This window comes from Enhydra lutris, unplaced genomic scaffold (assembly GCF_002288905.1).
Source record: "Enhydra lutris kenyoni isolate GAN:26980312 unplaced genomic scaffold, ASM228890v2 scaffoldscaffold7, whole genome shotgun sequence".
Taxonomy (NCBI): domain Eukaryota; kingdom Metazoa; phylum Chordata; class Mammalia; order Carnivora; family Mustelidae; genus Enhydra; species Enhydra lutris.
Genome location: NW_019154091.1, coordinates 28,999,388 through 29,025,893, shown reverse-complemented (window position 1 = coordinate 29,025,893; position 26,506 = coordinate 28,999,388). Strand labels below are relative to the sequence as shown.

At 36.2% G+C, this 26,506-nt stretch overlaps 1 protein-coding gene across 4 annotated transcripts in view; it reads left to right on the top strand.

Moving 5' to 3' along the window:
- Window positions 1-26,506, top strand: part of LOC111142123 (TBC1 domain family member 15) — a 65,607-nt gene that overhangs the window by 26,090 nt on the left and 13,011 nt on the right. For 3 of the 4 annotated variants that reach the window (XM_022495097.1, XM_022495100.1, XM_022495101.1), the window contains 7 exons: window positions 8,644-8,746; window positions 9,722-9,772; window positions 10,076-10,273; window positions 11,478-11,606; window positions 12,157-12,260; window positions 13,487-13,581; window positions 22,510-22,626. In XM_022495097.1, the coding sequence (XP_022350805.1) occupies window positions 8,644-8,746; window positions 9,722-9,772; window positions 10,076-10,273; window positions 11,478-11,606; window positions 12,157-12,260; window positions 13,487-13,581; window positions 22,510-22,626 (797 nt within the window). The remainder of the gene's footprint in view (window positions 1-8,643; window positions 8,747-9,721; window positions 9,773-10,075; window positions 10,274-11,477; window positions 11,607-12,156; window positions 12,261-13,486; window positions 13,582-22,509; window positions 22,627-26,506) is intronic. The other variant, XM_022495098.1, reaches the window with a different exon arrangement.

The window sequence follows — 26,506 nt, the reverse complement described above, 5'->3', positions numbered from 1 at the left end:
GACAAACAATTTTTACTTGTCATTGGGCATCAGTGATCTGTGTGCAGACAAGGGCACAAGCAGCATTGTTCTTTCTTGGATATTGACTGCTTTGGATGAGTGGTTGAATAAAATTTTGCCATTTTGGTACTTTGGATCTGAAACTTATCACCTTATTACTGTTCTAAAGAAAAGAGTGGTCCCATATTTTTTATACACATTTAAATGAATGATGATGCATCAGTAATTTATGGATTATATATTTAGGCAATTAACCTTTTATTACATATTGTCTGTTAAAGATAGAATTTTATTTGTAATGTTGTATATTTAAATATAGCAAGTCTAAGGCCTTTATAAAATTTTTATAGGTGTGGAAGATAGGGCTTTCTCACTTTCCAAAAATCTGGAATATATTTATATATATTTTGTGTGTATGTGTGTGTGCATATATATATTTATTTATTCATTCATTCATTCATTGATTCATTCACCTACCTGTGTGCATTTGTACTCTCATATTCTTTCTTGCTTTCACTTCCTACAAATATATTTTGAGTATCAAAGTTCTGAGCACTGTGCTAGTTGCTTGATAGTTAGTAGTGAACATAACAGGCTGTTCCTGGATATCTGAGAGTTTATGGTTTTGTGAAGGATGCCAACCAGTAAATGGCAGTAAAACTCAAGATGAAGTACAAGGTGCTTTGGGAGATCCTAGGAAGTGAAGAAGGTCCCTCATTCAGACTAGGGTTTGGGTGGGATTCAGGGAAGACTTTCTGGAGGAAGTAGTATCTGTATTAGACCTGACAAATGAGTAAATGTTAGCACAAAAGAGAAGGAAATTAATTTAGAGGAAGAGGTGTTTTAGATAGAGGGAAGAATATAAAACATGATGTAATCACAGAACAGAGTAGTTGAATAACACAGGTCTGCATACTGGGGGACAGGGTACCAAATTTAAAGATGAAGCTGGAGAGCTGAGTAAATGTCAGAGCATGAGGATCTTGTAAATCATTTTAGCTGTTTGTTCCAGTCATCTAGATGAGATTATAGCGGCATGAATTAGGGGAGTGACAGGAAAGATAGAAGTATTGGAGAACAATATTTAGGATTTGATTTTGTGATTGAGTGGTATGTGGACGTGAGAAGAAGGGAGAAGTTGAGGTTTTTAGCTTGGGGGACTGTAGGGATGAGTGTTAACCTTATTAATAATGTCACGTTATAATAGTGTAATATATCTAAATTTAGATTATATAAATATAGTAGTCATCCAAAAGTCGGAAAATATTGGCTGTGTTTTCTGATATGAAATTCTCCCTCCTGCCATGTTGAACATCTCTGGCTGGCACTAGGCATAGATTAGTACCAATATCTGTAAGAAAGTTAGGCCTGGTTGGCGGTATGTGGGTCTTGAATCTTGAAGTGGGAAGCTTTGAATAGGTTACCACCTGGGGGTGGGAGTTGGGAGTTTAAGTAGATTTCAGGAGGGGCATGATTAGAGCAAAAGGTTTGGTTGTTGAATAGCAGGTGTTAAAGACTTAGGGGTTTTAGTACTATAGCAAGTTCTGTATCGGTCAGTGTTGTGATGTAACTGTCAGAAAAGAGTTCATTCAATTTGAGACCATTGAGGAAAGCATAATGTTGAGAATGAAGTGGTAGTTCCTCTCTACCCTTTACTGGTGTTTACCTTGGAGAACCAGGGTTGGTGTTAAATGTACTAGACTGTACTGTATAGAAAAGATGACCAGTGTGTGTTGAGAGGGATCAGAGTGGTATGAAGAACATTAGAAGGATGTGGAGGTTTAACTTACAGAGTAGGAGTTTTGGTGCAACATTAAATAAAATCCAAACTTACTAGGGTTGATGGAGTCCTGCACTGCCTTGTTAACTCTGTTTATCTCTTAAGCCTCACCTCATGCTGTTCTCTTTTATATTCTAGCCATATAGTTTTCTTTCCGTTCCTGAAACATACCAGACTCTTGAGTTAGGGTCCTGTGTGTATGCTGTGTTTTTTTGTTTGTTTGTTTTGTTTGTTGCCTGGACTATTTTTCTCCCTTTCTGATCCTAACATCTCAGTTTAATGTCACTTACTCAGAGAGGCTTATCTGGATACCCCTCCCAAGTAATGTAGGTTCCCATTCCAATTTCTTTTTCATTGTCTCATTTCCTTCTTTGCATCATAATTCTTAATAGAATAATGTTAACTCTTTACTTTTTAAGTATTCTACTTTAGAATGTATGCCCACAAAAGCAGAGATTATATCTCTTTTGTTTACATTTTAGGTTCCTGGCCACAGTACCTGGCACATAATATCTGCACAATAAATTTCAGTGGAATGAATAAATGGCATAGTACTTAACCAGTTCTACAAATAATTTTGAAAGAGTTGTTATAAGAACTATATCGTAGATTTGTTTTGTATGACTCCAAAGAGCAATTAGAAGAAACCGGTTGTAGCTCAGGGATTAGAGAGTTTTGTATCCTGGATGGACTCAGCAATCACTTAGGTGTTTTGAGAGTATGTGTACCTTGAATGTGTGTTGGTGGTGTTTTAATGAGGGTTGTATATGAAACTTCTTTACAAATGCAGAAAAGGAAACAAAAGTAAGGAGCAAATATAGGAATCAGATAATGGTAAAAATATCATTATTGGTGAGGCTTAGATGTGCAGCATCATAATAACTGACTCCATCGTAATTTTGAAGTCACCCAGTTACCATTGTTGAACAACTACAGGTCTTCCTGTTGAGGATAGACTGATAGATGTGAATGAAAGCAGACTGGAAAGCCCCTTCTATGTTGGTAGGCAAATCCGAGAGAGAGAGAGAGTGAGAGAGAGGTGTGTGCACACCTGGAAAGGATAATTTATGCCAAGCACGCACCTTACTCTTTGCTGATCTCAGTATCAGATATGTCCTAGCGAAAAGGAGAGTTTAATAGAAGTTTATCTTTCCATTTAAAAACAGGAAGCCATGGGAATAGTGTTCCTCCATATATATATAAATATTACATATATACATTTAATTTTTTATTCAACAGGTTTATTTTTGAGGACCTCTTATGTTCTAGACACTCTGTGCTAACTTGCTGGGAAAAGCAATAAAAAAACGGGCTCTGCCTTCATGAAGTTTGTACTGTTGTGGGAGAAACAGACATTACTTATGCAAATAAAGGTAGCATTTTAGCTGTAATAAATACTCCAAATAAGAGATGTGGAGAACTGTAACAGCATAGAATAGGATATTTTTAAAGTCGTTTTGTGTGTCAGTAGTAATTGAAGCTCTGAGAGAGAATGAAATTAAGGAGAGGATAAAATGGGACATGATGTGCGCATCAGTGTATAACTGCAACCTTTAATGACCTGGTCAAAGAGAAGAACTAACAAAGGAGAATAACCTCCCTCCCTATACTTGTTGTTTTGTCTTTTCCTTTTGGGCTTTGTCATTCAATTTATGGTCAACCAGGGTTATGGCCATTCTTGGTGGGCGGCGGGGCGGGGGGGGGCAGTTGTCCTGGTGGTGGTAGAGAGAGATGGCCTAAAGTGAGTTCTTCAAAAACCACTGCTAATACCAGCCACTTTTCCACTGTGTATTTTTCTTTGATACTGGGGGCTAATTTATTCTTTGCCCCCTAGATGGTCTGAAATATATAAAGATAATTTATCAGATATTTTATCTCCAAGGCCCCTCTGTACCCTAAGCTGAAAATAAACTCTTCCTCTTCTCTTTCCCATCAAATTATACCCAATTATATTGCACAATAGAACTCACCAGAGATTATATGTTGAGCCTAAGTGGTAGAATATAGATACTCCAAATAAATTCTCATTGACATTAAGAAAATTCCATATTTGTGTAAGCCATCTCTGTCAAATTCTTAGGGAAATATTAAAGATCCTTATTCTTTATTTCCTTAATTGTGATCTAAATAAATGGAATTCTCAATTAAGTTGAACTCCAAAGAAATGAAAATTCCCAAGTATTCTTGGTTTTTCACTCTACTAGGTGTCAGCCATGGCAGTCTCATTTCCTGTTCCCAGAGCAGTTATTTCAAGCAAAATCATGTTTCCAGAGTCACATTCCTGAGGCCAGAGATTGTTGTAGAGACTAGAAGGAAGAAGAATAGTTCCAGAAAACCTTGGTTTCTGTAGCCTGACTGGGGTGCCAAGCAGTCTAAGCTAGGGTCATCCTTCTTGTCTTCTTTTCAGCTCAGAACCAACAGAGAGAGTCAGACCATATTTTCGTTTTTCTCTGGTTAACTTAGATTGCATAATGCAGTTTGCGTTTGTGACCATCTTCTCTTCCTAATACTGCCCTAACGAATTAAGGGCCTTAGCATACAGATGAACAGAAGTCATGAATGTCCTAGGGATGTGCAGCCTTATAAGAGAATGAGGCTGGGCCAGCTGTGCACACATAGTTCCTTCTTTCATTCTCATCAGCTGGATCAGGGAGTGCAAAATAGGCTAGCTTCTTGAGACCTGTTATTTCTCAAATGGTTCTTTTATCTCCTGGGAAAAACATGTTGTCCTTTTCATTCATGTTTGTTAATGTTCTTTGATTTATCACCATTTAAAACATGATACTTCGGTAAAGAATGAATCATAAATTTATGTTACCTTTCTGGAACCAAGTTGGTTGCTAGGATATGAATGAAGGTTGTGATATGAAGGTTCCATTAAAATTATTTTATATATTGGGCTATTTTTACGTTAATGTATAAATAAGCAGTAGGATATTTCCTAAAAAGCCAAATTGGTTGTAACACCATTTATAAGATTAGGTTATAAACCTCATTTATTCCCTTTGAATTATATCGATAAAATGAGTAAGAATATATATATAGTTTTGTTGTGAATATTCTGTACTTTTTAATTTTATCATCTTTTTTGATTGATACAGCCTTTGCAGTGATATTTTTATTTCTTTAGTTTTCCATATTGGTCATTCTCAGTAGCAATGGAAAATAGTTACCACTACATCTCAGCACACAAAACATTTTTCAGCTGTTATCATTCCTGAATTTATTCTGAGGTCTTTGAGAGAGGCTCACTATAGAGTCTGGGAAATACTTCTCAGTTTTCAGTAGATATACTTCTATAGTTGTGATATTAGACAATGGTTTTCTTTAAGCTCTTTAGTAGGCTCTAATAGAATTACTGATGTTAACATCATTAAAAGTTCTGTCTTGCTGCTGTGATGAGTTTGAAAGTCTTAAATAATGTCATAAGATACCAACTTCCAGAATCCATTATATTTCCAGAATATGTACATATAAATCCATAATTGTGATCTTTCCAAATTAAATCAATGTGATACCCTGGCAGGTGGAAACGTAACAATATTCTGAAATATTTGAATATTGGAATATTGCTCCTTTTGATGAGCTGTGCAATTGCCTAGCAATATATAGCTTGTCCTTTGACTCATGTACTTTTTTTTTTTTAAGATTTTATTTATTTATTTGACAGAGAGCAATCACAATTAGGCAGAGAGGCAGGTAGAGAGGAAGGGAAGCAGGCTCCCTGCTGAACAGGGAGCCCGACGTGGAGCTCCATCCCAGGACCCTGAGACTATGACCCGAGCCGAAGGCAGAGGCCTAACCCACTGAGCCACCCAGGCGCCCCGACTCATGTACTTTTTAAAAATGTTTTTGTTGATTTCCTTAGCTAAGGGCAACTAAGTCTTAAATTTCTTACATCTTTTTCTCCTAGAGCTTTCCCCAGCCCCTCATTACAGAGCATTAGGTATAAAAAGTGAAATACTTTCTTTTTATTAATTTTTAATTTAAAAAAATATATATACTTTTTATTTATTTGAGAGATAGCATGAGCAGGGGGAGGGGCAGAAGGAAAAGGAGGAGAAGGACAAGCAGATTCCCTGCTGAGTGCAGAGCCCAATGCGGGGCTTGATCCCAGGATCCCAAGATCATGACCTGAGCTGAAATTGGACACTTAATCAGATGAGCCTCCCAGGCATCCCTAAATACTTTCTTCTTAAAAGAGTATCTGTGAGAAGATGTAGTATATATACATAAACAATGGAATACTATGCACCCATCAAAAGAAATGAAATCTTGCCATTTGCAACAATGTGGATAGAACTAGAGGGTATTATGCTGAGCGAAATAAGTCAAACAGAGAAAGATAATTATCATAAGATCTCCCTAATAGGAGGAATTTGAGAGGCAAAGTGGGGAGTTTGGGGAGTAGGGAAGGAAAAAATGAAACAAGATGGGATTGGGAGGGAGACAAACCATAAGAGACTCTTAATCTCACAAAACAAACTGAGGGTTGCTGGTGTGTGTGGGGGGAGTGGGGTTGGGTTATGGACATGGGGAGGGTATGTGCTATGGTGAGTGCTGTGAAGTGTGTAAGCCTGACAATTCACAGACCTGTACCCCTGGGGCTAATAATACATTATATGTTAATAAAAAAAAAAAAACTAAAAAGCAACACATGGAATGGGAGAAGATATTTGCAAATGACAGATCAGATAAAGGGCCAGTATTCAAGATCCATAAAGAATGTATCAAACTCAACATCCAAAAAACAAATAATCCAGTCAAAAAATGGACAGGAGACATGAACAAACATTTCTCCAAAGAAGACATACAAATGGCTAACAGGCACATGAGAAAAATGCTGAACATCATTCAGCATCAGGGAAATAAAAGTCAAAACAGGGAAATGTATGGAACTGTTGAAATACTATCTTGTGGGGGCACCTGGGTGACTCAGTGGGTTAAAGCTTCTGCCTTCAGCTCAGGTCATGATCCCAGCATCCTGGAATCTAGCCCCACATCTGGCTCTCTACTCAGCAGGAAGCCTGCTTCCCTTTGTCTCTCTCTCTCTGCCTACCTCTCTGCCTGCTTGTGATCTCTGTCTGTCAAATAAATAAATAAAATCTTAAAAAAAAATACTATCTTGTACACCTGAAACTAATACAACACTGTTAACCAGATGGAATTTAAAACTTTTATTTAAAAAAAAAAAAAAGAGTATCTGTGGTTGCTTATTGGTTGGGCAGTCATTTCTTCTTGCATCACTAGTTTGTTTGATGACTACAGTTTTAAATCTGGAGCCATAATAACTATCTGAGCCCAGATTGCTGAAGATTACATATTTGTTCCCTTCCTTTTCTTTTCCTTTCCTTTTCTTCTTTCTTTCTTTCTTTCTAAAGATTTTATTTATTTGACGGAGAGTACAAGCAGGGGGAGTGGCAGGGAGAGAGAGAAGCAGGCTCCCGCAGAGCAGGAAGCCTGATGTGGGGCTCAATCCCAGGACCCTGGGATCAGGACCTGAGCTAAAGGCAGGTGCTTAACTGACTGAGCCACCCAGCCACCCCATTTGTTCCCCTTCTCTATGCATAGCTAGTGTTTTGACTTTGATGACCAATTTTTATTTGGATTTTAAAGAAATAATTTGACTTAATTTATTGTTGGAAATAAAATAATAACCATAGTGCCAGCTGTACTGTGCTAGGAAAATGTATCTTGCTATATTAGTTACTTTTTCTGGTGCTATATTTAAAGGATTTATTAAAAAATGCCTTGTGGAACCATATAAGTCTTCATATTAAGCACAACCCCACTATCCAGTGTTGAGAAAAATGACATTTGATGAAAATTGAACATTTTAAAAGTCATTATTTTTTTCTTACCTCAAATGACTCAACCTCATCTCCTTTTAAAAAGCCAAGGGGCTTATTAAGCTACCGTTGTCTCTGAAGATCAAGCGTTGTTTCTGAATGTGTAAGAGTAAGATCCTGCTTTGGAGGTCATATCCCCTCCAGCATTGCTGTTGCATCCTGTTATGCTAGAATTGAGAAGAGATAACTGTTATTAAAGTTCTTATCTCAAACATTTATAATAAACTAGAAGTAGATAGCCACAACATAACACATTTAAGCTCTATTTTAAACACAGAAAAGTTGTGTGAACTTACTAAGTTATAAAACTTATTGAATAAAAAAAAAGACTGGATAATTCATCTGATTACTTGAAATTCAGTGTCTATTTAGAAAACATTTATTCTGCAGTTATTAAGAAATGTGAAGAAAAACTTGCTTCGAGAGCTTAGTAAGCAAGAACTAAAAACATAGTTACCTTAACAGCATTTATAATTTATAACCTTGTTAAATATGTTCATGTGTGTGTGTGTTTATAATTATGGTTAGCATAACTAATGATCTTTAAAAAATATCTATTTTATCTTGTGGTTTTAAAATATGTTATATTGCAGTACTATCAAGCTGTGGAATGAGGTTGGAAACCCTTTCAAAATAGGACATTAAAGTGTGCTTTAAGTTTCTTTAATTTTTACGATAATAAAGACATAATGATTGTAAGGTTTTCCTACTATAAGTATAAACAAAAACTTGGGTTCATTACAATTTAGTCCTCTTGGCTTTACCTAGAATAAAATTACACTTCAACCCTTTTATATTTGTTAATTTAATATTTCATGTTTCATGTAGTTTTAGAGCTTCTTTAAGGTAGTTACTAAGTACTTGCTAATATTGTATTAATGGGAAACAGTTCTAGAATTGGACATTTGAGTTTTGGGATTTTCGTTGTTAAGGAAAAGTAGGCATTAATAATTCTTCAGGTAGTAATTAATGCAGTGTGCTAGTATTTTCTACAGATCCCTTCTTTTATTACAGATCTCCACAGGATAAAAGAACACTTCTTGTGAATTGTCAGAGTAAAAGTCTTTCACAGTCTTTTGAAAATCTTCTTGATGAACCTGCATATGGTTTAATACAAGTATGTTTCTTAATCTGTTTTGTATTTATCTGTTAATCTGACACCATTATTTCATATACCTCCTACTTCTCACTTTCTCAGAGATTATACAGAACAACGCGAGTGTCTCTGTGTGTAACGTTTATGGAAATATTCTCTTAATTTTTATAGAAATAATGTGCTTCATGATAAGACTCAGGAGCTTCCTTGGTTCTTAGTTACGCTTAAGGCAATTTCCCTCCTTATTGTAATACTGAAATTGGACATTAGTAGATTTTTATTATCATAGCTTTTACTGACTAGGTGCAGCGTCACTGGGTAAGCCACTTTGAATTCATTAATGATAAACTTGGTAAAAAAATATGGTTTGAATTTTTATTTTCCAATTTAAATAGGTTCATTTGGGGTGATGATAAACTAATTCCCCCTAAAGTATTTGAGTATATTCTTACATTTGGCTAAAAATATGCACTTAACACAGACAGAAATAAAGTTAATTTATTTTTCACTCAAATTTTTATGTAAACTAATGAAATGGTTGTTTATTTATTCACTTATTCACTCAACAATGTTTGAGTGCTTACTCTGTCCCAGGTATCTTCTTCTTGCTTCTGAAGATAACAGGATGAAAGGGTAACTTTTGAGGAAGGAGGACAAGATAGATAAACACTGATTAAAGTAAAAAATTAGGGAACAGTTTTTGTTGTGAAAATAATCATTAAAAGACCTTTAAAAAGTAGCTGTTTTTGCTAAATATGAATAAATAGGCAGTTTGGGATTTAGAAGGAACCCTAGCAACAGAAAAATCTTTTGCTGCTTTCCAGGGCAGCATTGTCCAGAACAGATTACACTCATTGGCATGATTTATTAATCATATCATTAGATTAAAATGTCAGCTAATATTTAAATATTGTGAACTTTAAAACTTAGCTGTCGAATATTTTCTGGTGGACTAGGGTGGTTCTGCACACTTTAAGAAATATTTTTTTTGTAAAGGCAGGACTACTAGACAGAAGAAAGCTGTTGTGGGCCATTCATCAATGGAAAGTAAGCATTGCATATTTGTGATGTATGCAGATTGAATAAAGCCTGCAAATCATTTGTTCATCTGCAATTCGATCAGTAGCATTACCTTGCTGTGTAATATTCTGTTTTAACCAAATGAGAAGATTGGCTTAGAAAATATAAATTCTTCCCAGAAAAAAAATAAAATTTTAAAATAATCCTAGAACACTCTATTTTAGTTCTGATTTTCCCCCTTTAAAAAAATGTGGCCTTTTTGCCTACTGTAAGATATTTTTATTCTTCATTTGAATTAATGGTGCTAATATTTTTCTTCTTACTACATAGAAAATTAAAAAGGATCCTTATACAGCAACTATGGTAGGATTTTCCAAAGTCACAAACTACATTTTTGATAGTTTGAGAGGCAGTGATCCCTCTACACATCAACGACCGCCTTCAGAAATGGCAGATTTTCTTAGTGATGCTATTCCAGGTTTGAAGATAAATCAACAAGAAGAACCAGGATTTGAAGTCATCACAAGAGTGAGTGAAGATTTTTATTAATATATTCATATATTAATATAATAATATAACTCTTAGATTTTAACAGGAGAAATGCTTTTTATTTTTTATTTTTATTTTAAAGATTTTATTTATTTATTTGACAGAGATCGCAAGTAGGCAGAGAGGCAGGCAGAGAGAGAGGAAGGCAGAGGCTTAACCCAATGAGCTACCCAGGCGCCCCGAGAAATGCTTTTTAAACATGTACTGAATGTGATAGAAATAGAAAACTCAATTTTGGTTATATCTGCCTCTTGTAATCCTTATAACTTTTTTGCTAACTGATATATGTAACTAACACTTTTTCTGCCACCAAATTCTTGGGTTGTTCTTCATTGATTACTGCTTATACTTTCTGTTTAAGTTGGATCTTTTCTTTGATTACTTTTTGATAATAGTGAGCAGATTGTTTCATTGAGTGCATAGCAGTGAGTGAATAGTGAGCATTACATATTGTTCCTAGTTCTGTTCCTAATTTATGTTTTCTCAGTAGGGATCGGCAACAGATAGGACACTATTCTAGGGCTTTTATGTTCAAGTGAATCTTTTCTTTTTTTAAGTAAGATGAATCTTGGCCCTGAATTATGGCAAACCTTTATATATGCTCAACAAAACTTTTGTATTTGCTACAATTCTAGGCTGTACATAGTTAGAACATTATACATATCTAAATTGTAATATTTAAAGGGCTTATCTTGCAAATGGCATTTTAAATTACCAACATCTGTTAATTGAGTTAAAAAAAACTATAGAAAATACCAAGTGGAGCTAATGGACCATGACTCAGTTCTGAGAGCTACAAATTTTAGTTTGGAAGAAAATAAATTTTAGAATATTATTAGTGGAATAATACTGTCTTTTTAAATAATACAGCATAGCATTTAATTTGAAGGGTCTCTTATGGAATTTACATGTTGAACGTTTTGTACTTAAATAATTGAAACTCAAAATAGCAAATGTATTCTGGTCCCTGAATTTATAATCCTGTTATTTGTATGTTTAGTAGGAAGGAAAATGTATGAAATGCTATTGAAGTTCTTAAACTAGACATTGGAAAATAAGGGAAGATACTAGAATGTTAGAATTTATGCCTGAGTAATAAATAGTATTTTAGTCATGGTTTCCATGTACCTTGATATAATTTCACTGTTTAAAACTGTACTCCTTATTGCTTATCTTCTTTTAGATTGATTTGGGAGAACGACCTGTTGTTCAAAGGAGAGAGCCAGTATCACTGGAAGAATGGTCCAAGAACATTGATTCTGAAGGAAGAATTTTAAATGTAGATAATATGAAGCAGATGATATTCAGAGGGGTAAGTACCTTAATGAGGATATTTGAAACTGCTTATATTTAACCTTTCTTTTTTTATGGGAAGTGCGGAGGTAGTCAAGGAATGAACTCCCTTTTTTGGGAATGAACTCCTTTTTGATGAGTGATGCCTTAAAATCCCAGTGTGAGATCCTTGTGATGCCCCTTAAAGGTTGGGTGGGGAGGTGGGGACGAGATACCATTAAGCCTTAGGGAAGAAGAGTCTTCCTTACTTGAAGTTCTGTGGGTAATACGAAAAAGGCATGTATGTACCCAGTGGTCATTGCCTTATCTAATAAGTATCGGATTTAGAAAGACTAATCAGTGCTGCCGCCTTCTGGATAATCTGTGTACTCTGCAAAGCTTTCTGGCAACTGCTTACATCTTCAGAGTCTAGAGGTGAGAAACAAGTTAGTATTCACTGAATTGAGCTATTTTATTTGTAAAACGCTCTCTCAAATATTAGTCTCCCTGTGTATTTATATGCAGGTTTTATGAACTTAAAGTATTGCATTCTTTTTTACAAATGTGCTTAACATGCATGTTTTCTTTAGGGACTTAGTCATGCGTTGAGAAAGCAAGCATGGAAATTTCTTTTGGGTTATTTTCCTTGGGACAGTACCAAGGAGGAAAGAATTCAGTTACAAAAACAAAAAACGTAAGTAAGATCTTTTGTGTGTTGATCAAAGAAATTCAGATAACTCACCCATACAAATTAGTATAGAGCTTCTAGATGATTATTTTAAACAGATGAGGGTATGGGAAAATAATTTTATTTTCATCTTTTTATTTGAAAAATCATGAGCTCTGTACTTAATCTAGTCATTTCAAACACTCACTGCAGTTGTGTTGGTGAATATATAGAAAGATGGTAAAAAAAATTCCATTTCCCTTGTGAAAACATTTTGCATACTAGAAAAATAATTAGATAGGGATTTTTAAATGTCATTCATATTCATTTTTATAATTTATTATGAAATTATAAAAATGTTCCATAAGAAGTATGTTTACTATTTAGGTTAATTAGCTGTAAATTATTTTCCTGGTGCTCTTGTAGCATAAACTAGTCTTTCATTTTTTTTTGGAAGACTTTTTCTATTTTTACGTAATTTCTCAGACTTGAAAAGAAACTTGGACAAACTTCCCAGGTTTTAATTCCCAGTTCATTAGTCTAGCCTATGATTTAAAGCACACCCTGAATCATTATATGCATATTTAAACTTTCAGACAGTCCTTTCTCTTTCAGCACATTTGCCATTTCTTTTTTATTTTATTTATATGAGAGAAAGAGAGTGAGTGAGAGAGAGAGCACCGACCAGGGGGGAGAGACAGAGGGAGAAGCAGACTCCCCGCTGAGCAGGGAGCTGGCCTCGATCCCAGGACCCTGAGATTGTGATCTGAGCTGAAGGCAGACGCTTAATTGGCTGAGCTACCCAGTTGCCCCAATTGCCAGTTCTAAGACATATCATATTAACAAGCTTGTGAATAAACTGGCTAGAAAATGGAAATCTTATGGCACATTAAAAAACCCCAGCAATTTGTAGATTTGTATTTGTAATTATTCAGAAACTTTAGTGGTTAAAATACTTAATAACTAGAATATTTTAGGTATCATTTTAAGGACTGAGGTAAATGCTTTCTTAAAATCATATCCAAATTATTCTGGTAGTTTAAGCAAAGTTTATAGTATGTATAAGGTTATTTAATTTTTCCTTTGTTTTCACATACATATTGTAACTTTAAACATTTCACTATCATATTTATAACCTCACAGCTCACTAGCATCATAAATGCCTTGATATATTGTTAATAGGAAAACCCAGTCAGAATTTTTAAAAATACCGTGTTCATAGCTTTTTTTTGGTATAAAATTGTTTTCTGTAGTGATGAATACTTCAGGATGAAACTACAGTGGAAATCTGTCAGTGAAGAACAAGAGAAGAGAAATTCGAGGTTAAGAGATTATAGAAGTCTTATCGGTAATTTTTTCATATTTTTGGAAATGCCTGAGAGGGGTTTATAATGAAGTCTTGTTAAGATTTAAGAAGTGACGATATATGTGGCGATAGGGCTCAAAAGAGATATTGCCATTGGAGAGTACATTAGAATGTGTGTTGGATGTTCTTGGTTGTTCATTTTCCAATAGGAATATGAAGTCGGTCAGTGTAAGTGCGGATATATTTCATTTCCAGTTCCAAATGTGAATTTAAAAAAGGTTTATTTGCTTATGGAATTAATTTCATTAAAAACATTATTATCTCACTTATTACAATAAGTTTGTGTTTATTGATTGAAAAATTAGGAACTATAGACCAGCAAAAAGAAGAAAATAAAGTTTAGTTTTGATTCTGTCATCCGGAGATAACTATAGTTAATAGACATTGGTTTATATCCCTCCAAACCATCTCTAAATATGCATATATTTCATTTTTTTAATAAATGACTTCAGATAACAAATTTTTGTTAGTGTTTGAGAATTGTATAACTATTATATGGGAGTAACTATTTCATAAAAAAGAGATGCTTGACAGAATTTTACATTAAAAGAATTAGACTTATTTCCAAAGAGTGAGTGCTGGGTTACCTAGCTGTTATGATAAAGGCCAGGTTGGTATAAGTTATTTAGAGAATGTATATTTCCTGCTGTACATGTCTCTAAGTTTTTTTCGATAATCTCCATTTTACAAAAGAAAACTGAACCATTGAAAGCATAAATGACTTGTTCAAGATCACATAGTTAAGGGCAGTACCCAGTTTTAATACCCTTAACTATCTTGTTAGCTAGCCTCTATATAGTTTTAGGATAACTTTGGATAGTAGTGGAACTTATTTTTAAAATTCTGATAATTGCTTTTGGATTTATTTATAGCTTCATAAATAAAAATGGGGGATGTTTTTACTACCATGGTCAATACCACCTTCCCATGGAAGAAGAAAAATCTCTGAATTATGGTTAGAAAGTGCAACATAACCAGTTTGGTAGCTGTTTTTTTCTGTTTTTTAAAGATTTTACTTAGGGGCGCCTGGGTGGCTCAGTCATTAGGCATCTGCCTTTAGCTTAGGTCATGATCCCAGAGTCCTGTGGTAGAGCCCGTATCAGGCTTCCTGCTCAACGGGGAACCTGCTTTTCCCTCTCCCCCAACTTGTGTTCCCTCTCTGTTCCCTCTCTCACTGTCTCTTTCTTTGTCAACTAAATAAAATCTTTAAAAAATATATTTATTATAAAGTTGGGGGGTTGGGGGAAGAGGCAGAGGGAGAAGCAGACTCCCCACTGAGCAGGGAGCCCAGTGATGAGCTCAGTCCCAGGACCCTGGGATCATGACCTGAGCTGAAGGCAGACACTTAACTGATTGAGCCATGCAGGCACACACACCCCCTTTTAAAAATGATTATTTATTTTAGAATATGAACAGGTGAGAGGAAGGGCAGGGGGAGAGAGAGAATCCTGAAGCAGATTCCCTGCTGAGCTCAGGGCCATTGTGGGGCTTGTCCCAGGATGCTGAGATCATGACCTAAGCCAAAATCAAGAGTCAGCTGCTTAACTGACTGAGCCATCCAGGCATCCCAATTTGGTTGCATTTGTAAACATAAAGACAAATGATGAGTTTTTTCAACTTAAATTCAATTAATTAACATACAGTATATTAGTTTCAGAGGTAGAATTCAGTGATTCATCTGTCTTTATAACACCCAGTGCTCATTATATCATTTGCCCTCCTTAATGCCCATCAACCAGTTAGTTACCCATCCCTCTGCGTCCCTCCCCTCCAGCAACCCTCAGTTCGTTTCCTATGATTAAGAGTCTCTGATGGTTTGTCTCCCCCTCTGATGTCTTGTTTTTTTTCCCCTCCCAATGAGATCTTTTTGGTGATAGTACTTTTGAATGTAAAGTTTTTATTTATTCGTGTAAGTAATCTCTACACCCAGTGTGAGGCTTGAACTCATAACCTTGAGATCAAGAGTTGGATGATCCTCTAACTGAGCCTGCCAGGTGCCCCAGTACTTTTGATTGTAAAATAACTTTATTTTTCTAAAAAATAAATTATACCAGAATAAACTGTGTCTTTCCTCGGGTTAAGGCAAAAGGTTGGGAGTCTTGAGGCATGGGGCTATATGAAGTTTCCAGTTGAAGTCTCCTGCTGTTTTCACTTTTTGTAGGGAAAATGGTAATGAACTGTTTTTTCCTGTTTGAACATAAAATATTTGAACTGGAAGGGATCTTACAGATTAAGTAATTCAATATTTTAAGCCTTTTCTTTTTCCTTTTTTTAAGTTTTAATTTATTTATTCATTTAAGTAATCTCTACACCCAGCAGGGGGCTCGAACTCATGACCCAGAGATCAAGAGTTGCATGCTTCTGCTGACTGTGAGCCAGCCAGGCACCCCGCAAGCCTTTTCTTCCCACATGTCATATCATCTTCCCTTTTTTATCAGGCCGCAGTGATAATGGCTCTGATATTCTCTATCTGTCTTGTGTCTTATTCTCACTTTTACAGGAACTTGGAAGAAAAATGTAGATGTTTTAAATCCGCATAGTATAATTTAAATTGAGCCATACATTAGTCCAATTCTTTCATTTTTAGCAGATAACAAAACTGAAGCCCAGAAAAGGTTAGTAAATTGTCATCTGTAGAGTTAGTTTCATTGCCCAGACTCATTCATAATCAGGTCTAATTCCTAATTCAGTAGCCTTTCAACTGTACCATGCTTTTCTACCAGTAGAAGTGTATATAATAAGTTGGTTTTAAAGCATTCTTTTTCTAAAATGAAACAAGATGGGGTCGGGAGGGAGACAAACTGTTTGAGACTCTTAATCTCACAAAACAAACGGAGGGTTGCTGGGGGAAGAGGAGGTATGGAGAGGGTGGTTAGGTTATGGACATAGGGGAGGGTATGTGATATGGTGAGTGCTGTGAAATGTGTAAGCCTGATGAGTCACAGACCTGTACCCCTGGGGTACATAATACATTATATATGTTAGTAAAAATAATAATAAAAAATTTTTAAAAAAACTACTAGAGTAGTTTTTCTCAAAAGTATTTTTTAGGAAAGATTACCAAAAGCTTTTTTCTGTTCATTTTCTTTGGTATAAATTTGCTTTATTAGAAAATACACAGGTAAACTGTAGATTTTGCGGTTAGTGCCAAGAAGGTGGATTTTATTTTAAGTGTGAAGAGAAACTATTGGAGCATTTTAAATAAGACCATTTTATTTATATTTTAAAATCATTATTTCTGCTGTATGGAAAATGGGTTGAATCAAGGTAAGAATAGGAACAAGGAGACCAGTAAGTGGGAACAACTGTAAGCAATAGGTGATAGTAATGGAGATGTAGAGAAATAAATGCATTCAGCTTATATTTTGGTGATAAAATTGATAAGACTTTCTGATGTATTGAATCTAGGATATGAAGAGGAAAGAGAATTTAGGATTGGACTGTATTTCTTGACTTGAGAAATTGGCCATTTGGTGGTTCCAAACCTAATGGAGATGAGGAGATTGGGGTATGGTGAAATTGAATTAGGTGTTACTTACATATTGCTTAAGGTGAGACATAGAAATGTAAAGTCAAGTGGCTAGTTGAATAATCTGGAGTAATCTAGTTAGGAGATATAAATTTGGGTATTATCTGTATAAGTATCCATGGGAATAGATAATGTCACCTGGGGGAGAAAAAGGCAGATAGGAAGGCCCCGGGAATCCTGGTCTTTATCCCTAACTTCAGCTGTATGCTAGAATCACCAGGAATTTTTTGAAAATCACGTTCATTATTTTAAACATTCGTACATTCATTTAATAAATATTTACTTATTGCCTCTTATGTGGCATTTATATGGCTCTCCCCTAGGCTCTGGGGATTTATTAGTGAACAAAACAGACAAAATACTTACCTTCGAGGACCTTCTATTCTTGTGGGGAAGAACAGACAGTAAATAAGATAAGTAACATATGTGGTATGTTAGTGATAAGTGCTAAATAGAAAATGAGGCAGCCAAAATGGTTAGGAAGTTTATGTGTGATATTGCAGTTTTAACTTGGGTGACCCAAGAATGCTTTTACTGAAAAGGTGATATTTGAGTAGAAACCTAAAGGGGGAAGGGTGAGATGCCAATATCTAAGTGAAGGGCATTCCAAGTAGAAAAGAACAACATATGTTAGACTTATTTTTCACCCCAGGCTCTCTGCATGTTTGAAGTAAAGCAGAGAGGTAAATGTGGTTAGAGCAAGGTGGCATAGGATATAGAAACTAATGAGGTCAGAGAAACAGTGGAGGAATAGGTACAAATCACAGAGAACCTTATAGTTCATTGTAAAGACTTGAACTTTTCCTCTGAGTGTGGGGGGAAGCCGCTGGAGGATTTTCAGCAGGAGAGTGATACGATCTGACTTTTGAACAAATCACTCTCTGGCTCTTGTCTGGAGAATACCTGTCGGGGGCAAGGGAGGAGATAAAAAGATCATGTGAGGCTATTCCTGTAATTCAGAAGAGAGATGATGATGGTTGCTTGATACAAAGGCCTAGCAATTGAGTGAATGAGATTTGAATAGAGACTTGAAGAAACAGTGTATGCCATGCAGCTATCTGGACGAAGGGCATTCTGAGCACAGGGGGACCACATGGTCTAGACTTGTTTCTGCCTCAGGGCCTCCATATGTTTGAAGAAGAGCAAGGAGGAGACTGGTGTGGCTAGAATGAAGTGAATGGGAGGGGTGGCATGGAGTGAGTAGTTGGGAGAGTTCAGTGTTGGTTTCTATACGAATTTTGAAAGTTTAACGTGTGTGTGTGTGTGTGTGTGTGTGTGTGTGTGTGTGTGTGTGTGTAAATGTTGGGCAAGAAAAGCAAAGAGTCAAGAGTGACTCCCAGAGTTTTTAAGGTGAGTAACTGGAGGAATGGAGGTTTGGGTTTTTTATTAAGACACAGAAAACTATGAGAGAAGCAAGTTTGGAAGGGCATATTTGAAACTTAGTTTTGGACATGTTTAAGTGTGAGAATGCCTCATGGATGTTCCTATATTAATATGTACAGTAGAAGGTAGATAGGGCTGAAATTCACTGGAGATAGAAATTTAGAGGTCTTAAACATTTAGATGGTGGGGGACTAGATGACATTGTCAAAAGATTGATGTATTTAGAAAAGTAGGGGTCCAAGAACTGAGCCCTGAGATACTTTAACTGATAAGTAGGAACAATTAGGAGAAATCTGCAAAAGAGACTCAGAAGAGAGCCAGAGAAAAAAGAAGAAATTCTGTGAGTTTGTCCTGGAAATCAAGTGAAGAAAGTATTTCAGGACAGAATGAGTAGAATGTCAAGTGAGTTGAAGACTTGGATTCACTGTTGTACAAGGTAGTAAGGAGATCACTGGAGATTTTGATTAGTGCCGCTTCCAGTCGGCGACAGGAGAAGAATTAGGCACAAACAAGTCAGCTGCAAGAGATTGGGAGCAGGGGACAACAGTTGAAAAGGACTGCTGCCATGAGCAACTCCACAGTCTGACTTTTTAAAAAATTTTTTAATTTATTTTATTTTATTTTTTTTAAGATTTTATTTATTTCACAGAGGTCACAAGCAGACAGAGAGGCAAGCAGAGAGAGAGATAGAGGAGGAAACAGGCTCCCCGCTGAGCAGAGAGCTCCATGCAGGACTCGATCCCAGGACCCTGAGACCATGACCTGAGCCGAAGGCAGAGGCTTAACCCACTGAGCCACCCAGGCACCCCAGTCTCACTTTTATTAGATAGAAACAATAGCCAACAAAAGGACCGATGAAGGTCAAACGTTAGTCACATCTTGCTGACAAGCAAGGAGGAGGATAAAGTTTATAGTTAACCAAGTACATTCAAAGGACTCATCTAACTAACAACGGGCGCTTCTGGGAAGAGAAAGGAGCGACAACGGAGAAGGGAAGCAGGCAATTTTCGTTCCACCCTGAGCTGACTGGGCGTTCCCGGCTGCCCGGCTTCGGTGAAGGTGCGGCGTTCGGCTCTGAGCAAGCCGGGCATCCCCAGCTGCCCAGCTTCCCGGTCGTATATCGTCCTCCTGCCCAAAGACCTGTTGCCAGTATATGTTTTTCTTAAAGCCATATCTAAATGTGCTTGGTAACTAGTAAAATCCTCCAGGGGTTACAGTTTAAGTAACAAATTGTTCTGAGGGGCAGCAGCAGATTAGAGGGAGTTTTGGTAGAGTGGTGGGAGTGACAACCTGATTTGAGTGAGTTCAGGAGGAAACAGGAGGAGTGGACTTGGACACAATTCAGCTCTTTTAAGAAGTTTTGCTCTAGGGGCGCCTGAGTCATCTCTCTGTCAAATAAATAATATCTTTAAAAAAAAAAAAAAGTTTTGCTCTAAACAGATGGAGACAAAATGGGCTGCCATTAGAGGGGAAAGTGAGGTTAAGTAAGGCTTTGATGAAGATGAGAGAAATAACAGTATGGTTGAAAGCTAGGTGAGAATGGACCAGGTAGGAAGAAAAACTGAAACTAGAGAGGGAGACAAGAATTAACTAGGGCATTATCTTTGGGTAGCCACTAGAGGGTGGATTTCATGCAGTAGGGGAGGGGTTGGACTTCACCACCATCCTGGAAGCTCCTTTAGAGTGATAGGAGAGGAGACTGAATACAAATGCATTTACGTGGTTAAAAGAGCAGGATTCTGTGGATGTTCTCTTTGGATAACTTCCGTTTTCTCAGAAATAGGAAGCAAGGGCCTCATCTGAGAGCTTGAGTTGGGAGGAGATAACATGTTGGAGTCTTCTTTAGCTATATCAAGTTAGATGTACAGTTGGATTTAATGAGAGCCCTTTTTTTCCCCCTAAATTTAAATACTAATTTTCTTTCTAGAAATAGTTTCTAGAAGTACTTTCTTTATAAAATATTTTTATATATCATTTTGATCCCTTTTTGTTTTCTGCCTGGCATGTCACTTCTAAATATACAAGAGGAAAGAAATGCAGATAGTTCATGAGGGTACAAATAATTTTTACCATGTTTAAGAACCCCTGTTAAGGCAGATATTCTGTATTATCATGACTGTGTAAATTGTGCTTGAGTTAATAAAACATAAACTTATGTACCCATTTATCAACACTGATTTGAGAGCGAAACATTTTGATGTTTTTTATTTTTTTATTTTTATTTTTTAAAGATCTTATTTGAGAGAAAGCACGAGTGGGAGGAGGGAGAATGGGGGGAGGGGGAGAAGCCAACTCCTCACTGAGCAGGGAGCCCGACACCAGCCTCTATCCTAGGACCCTGAGATCATGACCTGAGCAGAAGGCAGATGTTTAACTGACTGAGCCACCCAGGTGCTGCCATTTTGATGTTTTTAAATGAAATTTTACATTCATTATGCTTTTTTTTGGTATTGCTTTTCTTTGAAAAATGTATCCACAATTCTATAGATATGTACTTGCTTTTATTAAATCTAATATAGTGTATTTTAATAGAAAGCTATGATATTTGTCTCATATTTTCTTAAAATGCCCTTACAGAATCTAAACTCATGTCATCTTCTATTGTTAGATTCTACTCTGTTGTAAAATACCTCCCCATTTCTTCACAAGTATAGATTTACCCTGCTATCTGAAAGTAGAGTGTTCCTATGAGACCTTTCATAAGTCTGAATGGTATAAAGCAGAGAAATAATTACTATTAACTTATATGGAAGATTTTTTAAGCATTCCCAGACCAAAAAAATAACCTCTTTTAGGCTCTTTGCTGATAGATACACAAAATCAATCAAGATACAGCACAGATGCCCACAGACACAGTTCAGAGCTGTGGTGGCTTGACGCTGAGATGTTGAGTGTAGGTCCTGGGGAAGGAGTGTGGTGGGGCCACTCTTGCTACCCAGGGCAGGGGCTGCCTCAGTAGCCAGTTTGCTGCAAAACAAATCCTGAAAGTTATTTTCACTTTTCATTGTTTTTTTGTAAAAGTAAAAATCTTTGGATTTCTTTTGGTTAGTGAAAACAGGTACTAATGTAGGTCTTTTGTAAAAGTGAAGTGGTGTAATGCAAACTTTTGAAAAACAGCAGGAGTACCTATATTGAGAATGTTTTCAATTTATTCATTTTAAGGGGGTGGGGGGGAGGTCAGTTATAACTTTTAAACAGAATTGATTATAGAGTAGTTAATTAAACACTGCATTTCTGTAAATTATTTCTTCCTAATTTACTAAGGGATTCGTTTGGGGAATACCTTTTAATTGTAAAGCCTTCCACAATAAGCTGCATTTAATAGTTAGCAGTGTTTGTGAATTGAATTGTCTGTACAACTTGGGGATACACTCATGGTGATGTTTCCAAATCTGTTTTTAATGTCATGAAATCATTGCTAGCACAATGTGAGTTTTCATTTTCTCAAAAGAAAAATAAATTGTTTATACTAATATGTAAACTGAATAATGTATATATGAGAAATAATTTGTCCTGAAGATGTTTGTGGAACATGATAAAGAAGTTGATAATGAATGAAGCAAATATGAATGAAACAAATCTCTTTGACTATAGTTGATTGCATAGTAGCTTTTTTAATTACTGTTTTCAAGTAATCCTGCCTATCACCTGCATCCATGACTGGCATATTTATTGCTAACTAATATGAATTATTGGTGTTACTTTTAATTAATTAAAATTGTTTTCTGCTATTGAAAAATTTCTGTGTTTAGATAAGAATTGAAAAATATTTGAAAATATACCCATGAGGAAGTGGACTGATTTTTTGGAAAATATTTTAGAATCTTACTTTATTGCATGCCTGAAATGGAATTTGATGAATTTTTTCATTAAGTAAAAGGTCAGCAAGAGAGTGAAATTTATAGCAAGAAAAATAATTTTGTTCTTATAAGATAATAAGCTTTATAAAAATCTGTTTTTTGAAAAGTTTTCAAATATATGATGATTTTCACCCTCAGAAAAAGATGTTAACAGAACAGATCGAACAAACAAGTTTTATGAAGGCCAAGATAATCCAGGGTTGATTTTGCTTCATGACATTTTGATGACCTACTGTATGTATGATTTTGATTTAGGTAAGTTCTCTTCTAATATTCTGATTTTAAAAGATTTATATATGCTTATTTTAGAATTTAAAGTTATGCCTGTTAGACATATGCAACAGCTCTGTGTGTTAGTTTCTAAAGGGATTGTTCTGTTGGACTGGAAACTTGGAAGGCAGTGATTCCCAGATTTTGCCCGAAGAGCACTGAGTTGGCACAGCATACTCATGGGGCAATATGGGATATTTTAAATTTTTGAGGAAGATAGTGACATCTGTAAGGATGCTTCTCTGAGTCCTCGCTGATGTAGTTCAGAGTTTCAACATTCGATTTCCACATTCCTCCTAATGAAGTTACAGTTTTGCAAAGCAGGGCTTTTGGCTTTGTTATGATAAGCAAGTATTGTGTGAAAATAGATGAAGGACAGGAAATGAGGATGGTGGTATCCAGTTGGATTCCAAGGTTTGAGAAGTATTACAGTGCCCAACAGGTGCTAAGTTCATAGGACATAAATAGTTATTAAGTTGTTTGGATCTAAGTACTTAATAAATAGAAATGTTAGTTACTTCTTTGAACCTAGGGGTGCCTTGGAAAAAATTACTAAGACATTATGGCATCTGAACTGAGAAAGTTTGGTAAACTTTGTATGAAATGCTTTCCTCCCTTGTGAAGGAAAATACTGATGTGATGATACATTTTTGGACAAGCCAGGCAGATAAAATTCTCCAGGCCATGTAGAACTTTACTCTATTTTCTTGGTATGTGTGTTTCCTACGAAAATGGGTTAGCAAGATGGGCTGGTAGGGGTAGTAGCGGGTTGTATGAGGAAGGGTTAAGGGGGAAGAAAATATAAGGTATTAATATTTTAAGGAGTACGAACTTGAGCTGTTTCTTTAAAAATCAACCTTTAGGTAAGTATAAGTAAGTAATGGAAAAGTCTCTGAGTTATCTACCATGTGAGTGATTCCCAAGTAGAGAATAATGGAAGTAGGTGTTTTCCAGATTTTTTTTTTTAAGATTTTATTTATTTATTTGACAGAGAGAGAGAGAGTACAAACAGGCAGAGAAGCAGGCAGAGAAAGATGAGGGGAAGCAGGCTCCCTGCTGAGCAGAGAGCCTGATGTGGGGCTTGATCCCAGGATCCTGGGATCATGACCTGAGCCGAAGACAGAGGCTTTAACCCACTGAGCCACCCAGGCGCCCCTTCCAGATTATTTTAATAGAGCTTGATATAGCTTTTGGAGAAGGTAATTGGATATTTAGCATATTAAACCTAAGTGAACCTTGAATTATGGTACATTTTCCTCACCTTATGTGAATTCCTCTTCTTTTATATGTTAGGGGAAGATGTAAACTCTTTTGTGGATCTTGAGGCATTAGCCTCTTTGGTGACTGAAAACCACAGATTTCTCTTTAAAATGTAAAATTTAGCCAGTGCTATCTATCACACCTCATATTGGATCATTGAAAACATATTGGTAGAGTGCTTTTCAGGTTAAAATATTGTCATACTTGGTTTTGACTCCTTACCAATAGCAGCCTTTTGAAGAAGTGGGGAAATAATCCCAATAATATGAGTCAGGCTTTATTGTTTGAGAGAGTGACTCAAGGTTGCAGAAGTAGTAAATATTGGACTGGGGGTAGAGACCCAGTTCTTTCTTCTCAGGCTGGCATTTTTACCTCTACTCATCTACCACGCTGACCCATTGCCATTTTACTATAGGGACTAGGACTGTTGTCTTAGGGAACAGGAGGCATTGTCTTGTACTTTCAGGTGATAATTTTGAAATAGGAATTCGTGCATTTTCTTAGGAGTTCTGAATGCTCAGTTTTTTCAGGGTGTAGTCCCAGACCAGCTAACTGGGTAGATTGCTGTCTTCATTTGTCTGTATCAATCCCTCATTCTTTCTAGTCAAATACTTAAGTTATCTGAAACATAGCCAAGGTTCCTGTTAAGAACTCTGGCTTTGTGAGGAGCCAAGGTAGTTTTCATAAAGCAGTGCACCTAATTTCTCATCTTTTACCGTGGCAAAGTAACCTTGGCTGTAAATTTACTCTCATAGGTAATTCTATCATATTGAGTTCTTTGGCTTCATAGACCAACTAAATGAGGTATAGGTGTATTTACACTGAATACAATCTCATTAATAGTGAGGAAGGAGACAGAAATTACCAAAAGCAGATGGAAGAACTCAAGGAAGAATAATTTTTAGCTAGTGCAAAGACACTACGCTTAGGATGTTTCTGTGGGAGGTAATCTTTTTAAATGCTGTGTGTACATAATGATGATCCTAAATAACCACTAAAATATTAAATTTTACTCAAAATACTGTATGTAAGAAGGCAGAGTGTCTAATTAAAAAAAATGATTTCCAGCTCCTAAGATTAATATTTTTTATTTGATACTCTAAGGGCTAAGCTTCAGTTAATCTGAAAATTGACCTATATGTGTGAAATTTTTCTTTTCAGTGGAAGAAAGCGTACACTAGGATGATAAGTTCATTTCTCATACCTCCCTGCTGAAACAAATTTGCTCTGAAAATAATTTTAGGGAACTCCTTGAGAAATTGTACTAGTGCTGGTTAAGATGTGCATCAGTCGGGGCGCCTGGGGGGCTCAGTGGGTTAAAGCCTCTGCCTTCGGCTCAGGTCATGGTCCCAGTGTCCTGGGATGGAGCCCCACATCGGGCTCTGTGCTCTGCGGGGAGCCTGCTTCCACCTCTCTCTATCTGTCTGCTTCTCTGCCTACTTGTGATCTCTGTCTGTCAAATAAATAAATAAAATCTTAAAAAAAAAAAAAAAAGATGTGCATCAGTCAGCACTGCCGCAGGATCTTAGTGTCACCGAATGCTAATTTAAACAGCTTTAATCTTTCTTTAATTAAAAGGAATTTGTACATTAATTCCACCCCCGCAACTCATGACATACCCCAAAGAACATCATGTGTAAAATAAAATAGATTAAAAGCAACTAGAGTATGAAGATTAATTTGACTACTTGCTTCAGCTAAGACTTGTATAAGAAATATGGTAGTGATCCCATATGAAAGCTGAAGACTTAAATGATTAAATTAGCTTCTTAGAAATTTTTATTCATTATAACTTTATAATAAAGCACTTTTATTCCCAGATGAAAGATGCTTTGTAAATCTTTTGAATAGCACACTTTGAAATATTTTTATTATAGACTGTATGCAGTCAGACCCAGTAAAGTAGTACTCCTTTGCACTCTGTTGAATTCAGATCAAGTTTCTCTCATGCTTTAATTGGTTTAGGCTTTATATGTCTTTGCTTTCTCTGTGTCATTGCCATGTAGAAAAGTGCTGATAACAGTTTAGTCTTCCTTCCAATGTATTTATTCTTTTTTAAAGGATTTTATTTATATATTTGAGAGAGAGAGAGAGAGAGATCACAGAGGGAGAGAGAGAAGCAGAGAAGCCAACGTAGGGCTCCTGAACCTAAGGCAGATCGCTCAACCAACTGAGCCTCTCAGGCGCCCCTATTCTTTTTTTCAAAGTGTTGTGGTTTTTTTTTTTTTTTATTACGGTTCTCCAGGGGAACAGAACCATTAAGGTTATGTATGTTTATATATTTTCATTTCTGTTTGCATATATTTATTATATACTTTGACATATATACACAGAGAAAGAAAAAGGTTCTTTTAAGGTATTGGCTGACACGATTTTGGAGACTGAGAAGTCTCGCAATCTGTTACCTGCAAATTGGAGACCCAGGAAAACCCAAAAGCAGGAGAGCCAGTGGTGTAGATGCCAGTTCAGGTCTGTAGGCATGAGAACCATGGCAGAAGATCAGTGCCCCAGCGCAGAAAGCTGGGCAGAGCACATTCAACCTTCCTCCATCTTTTTATTCTGTTCAGGGCTTCCATGGACTGTGTAGTGCCCACCATATCCGGGA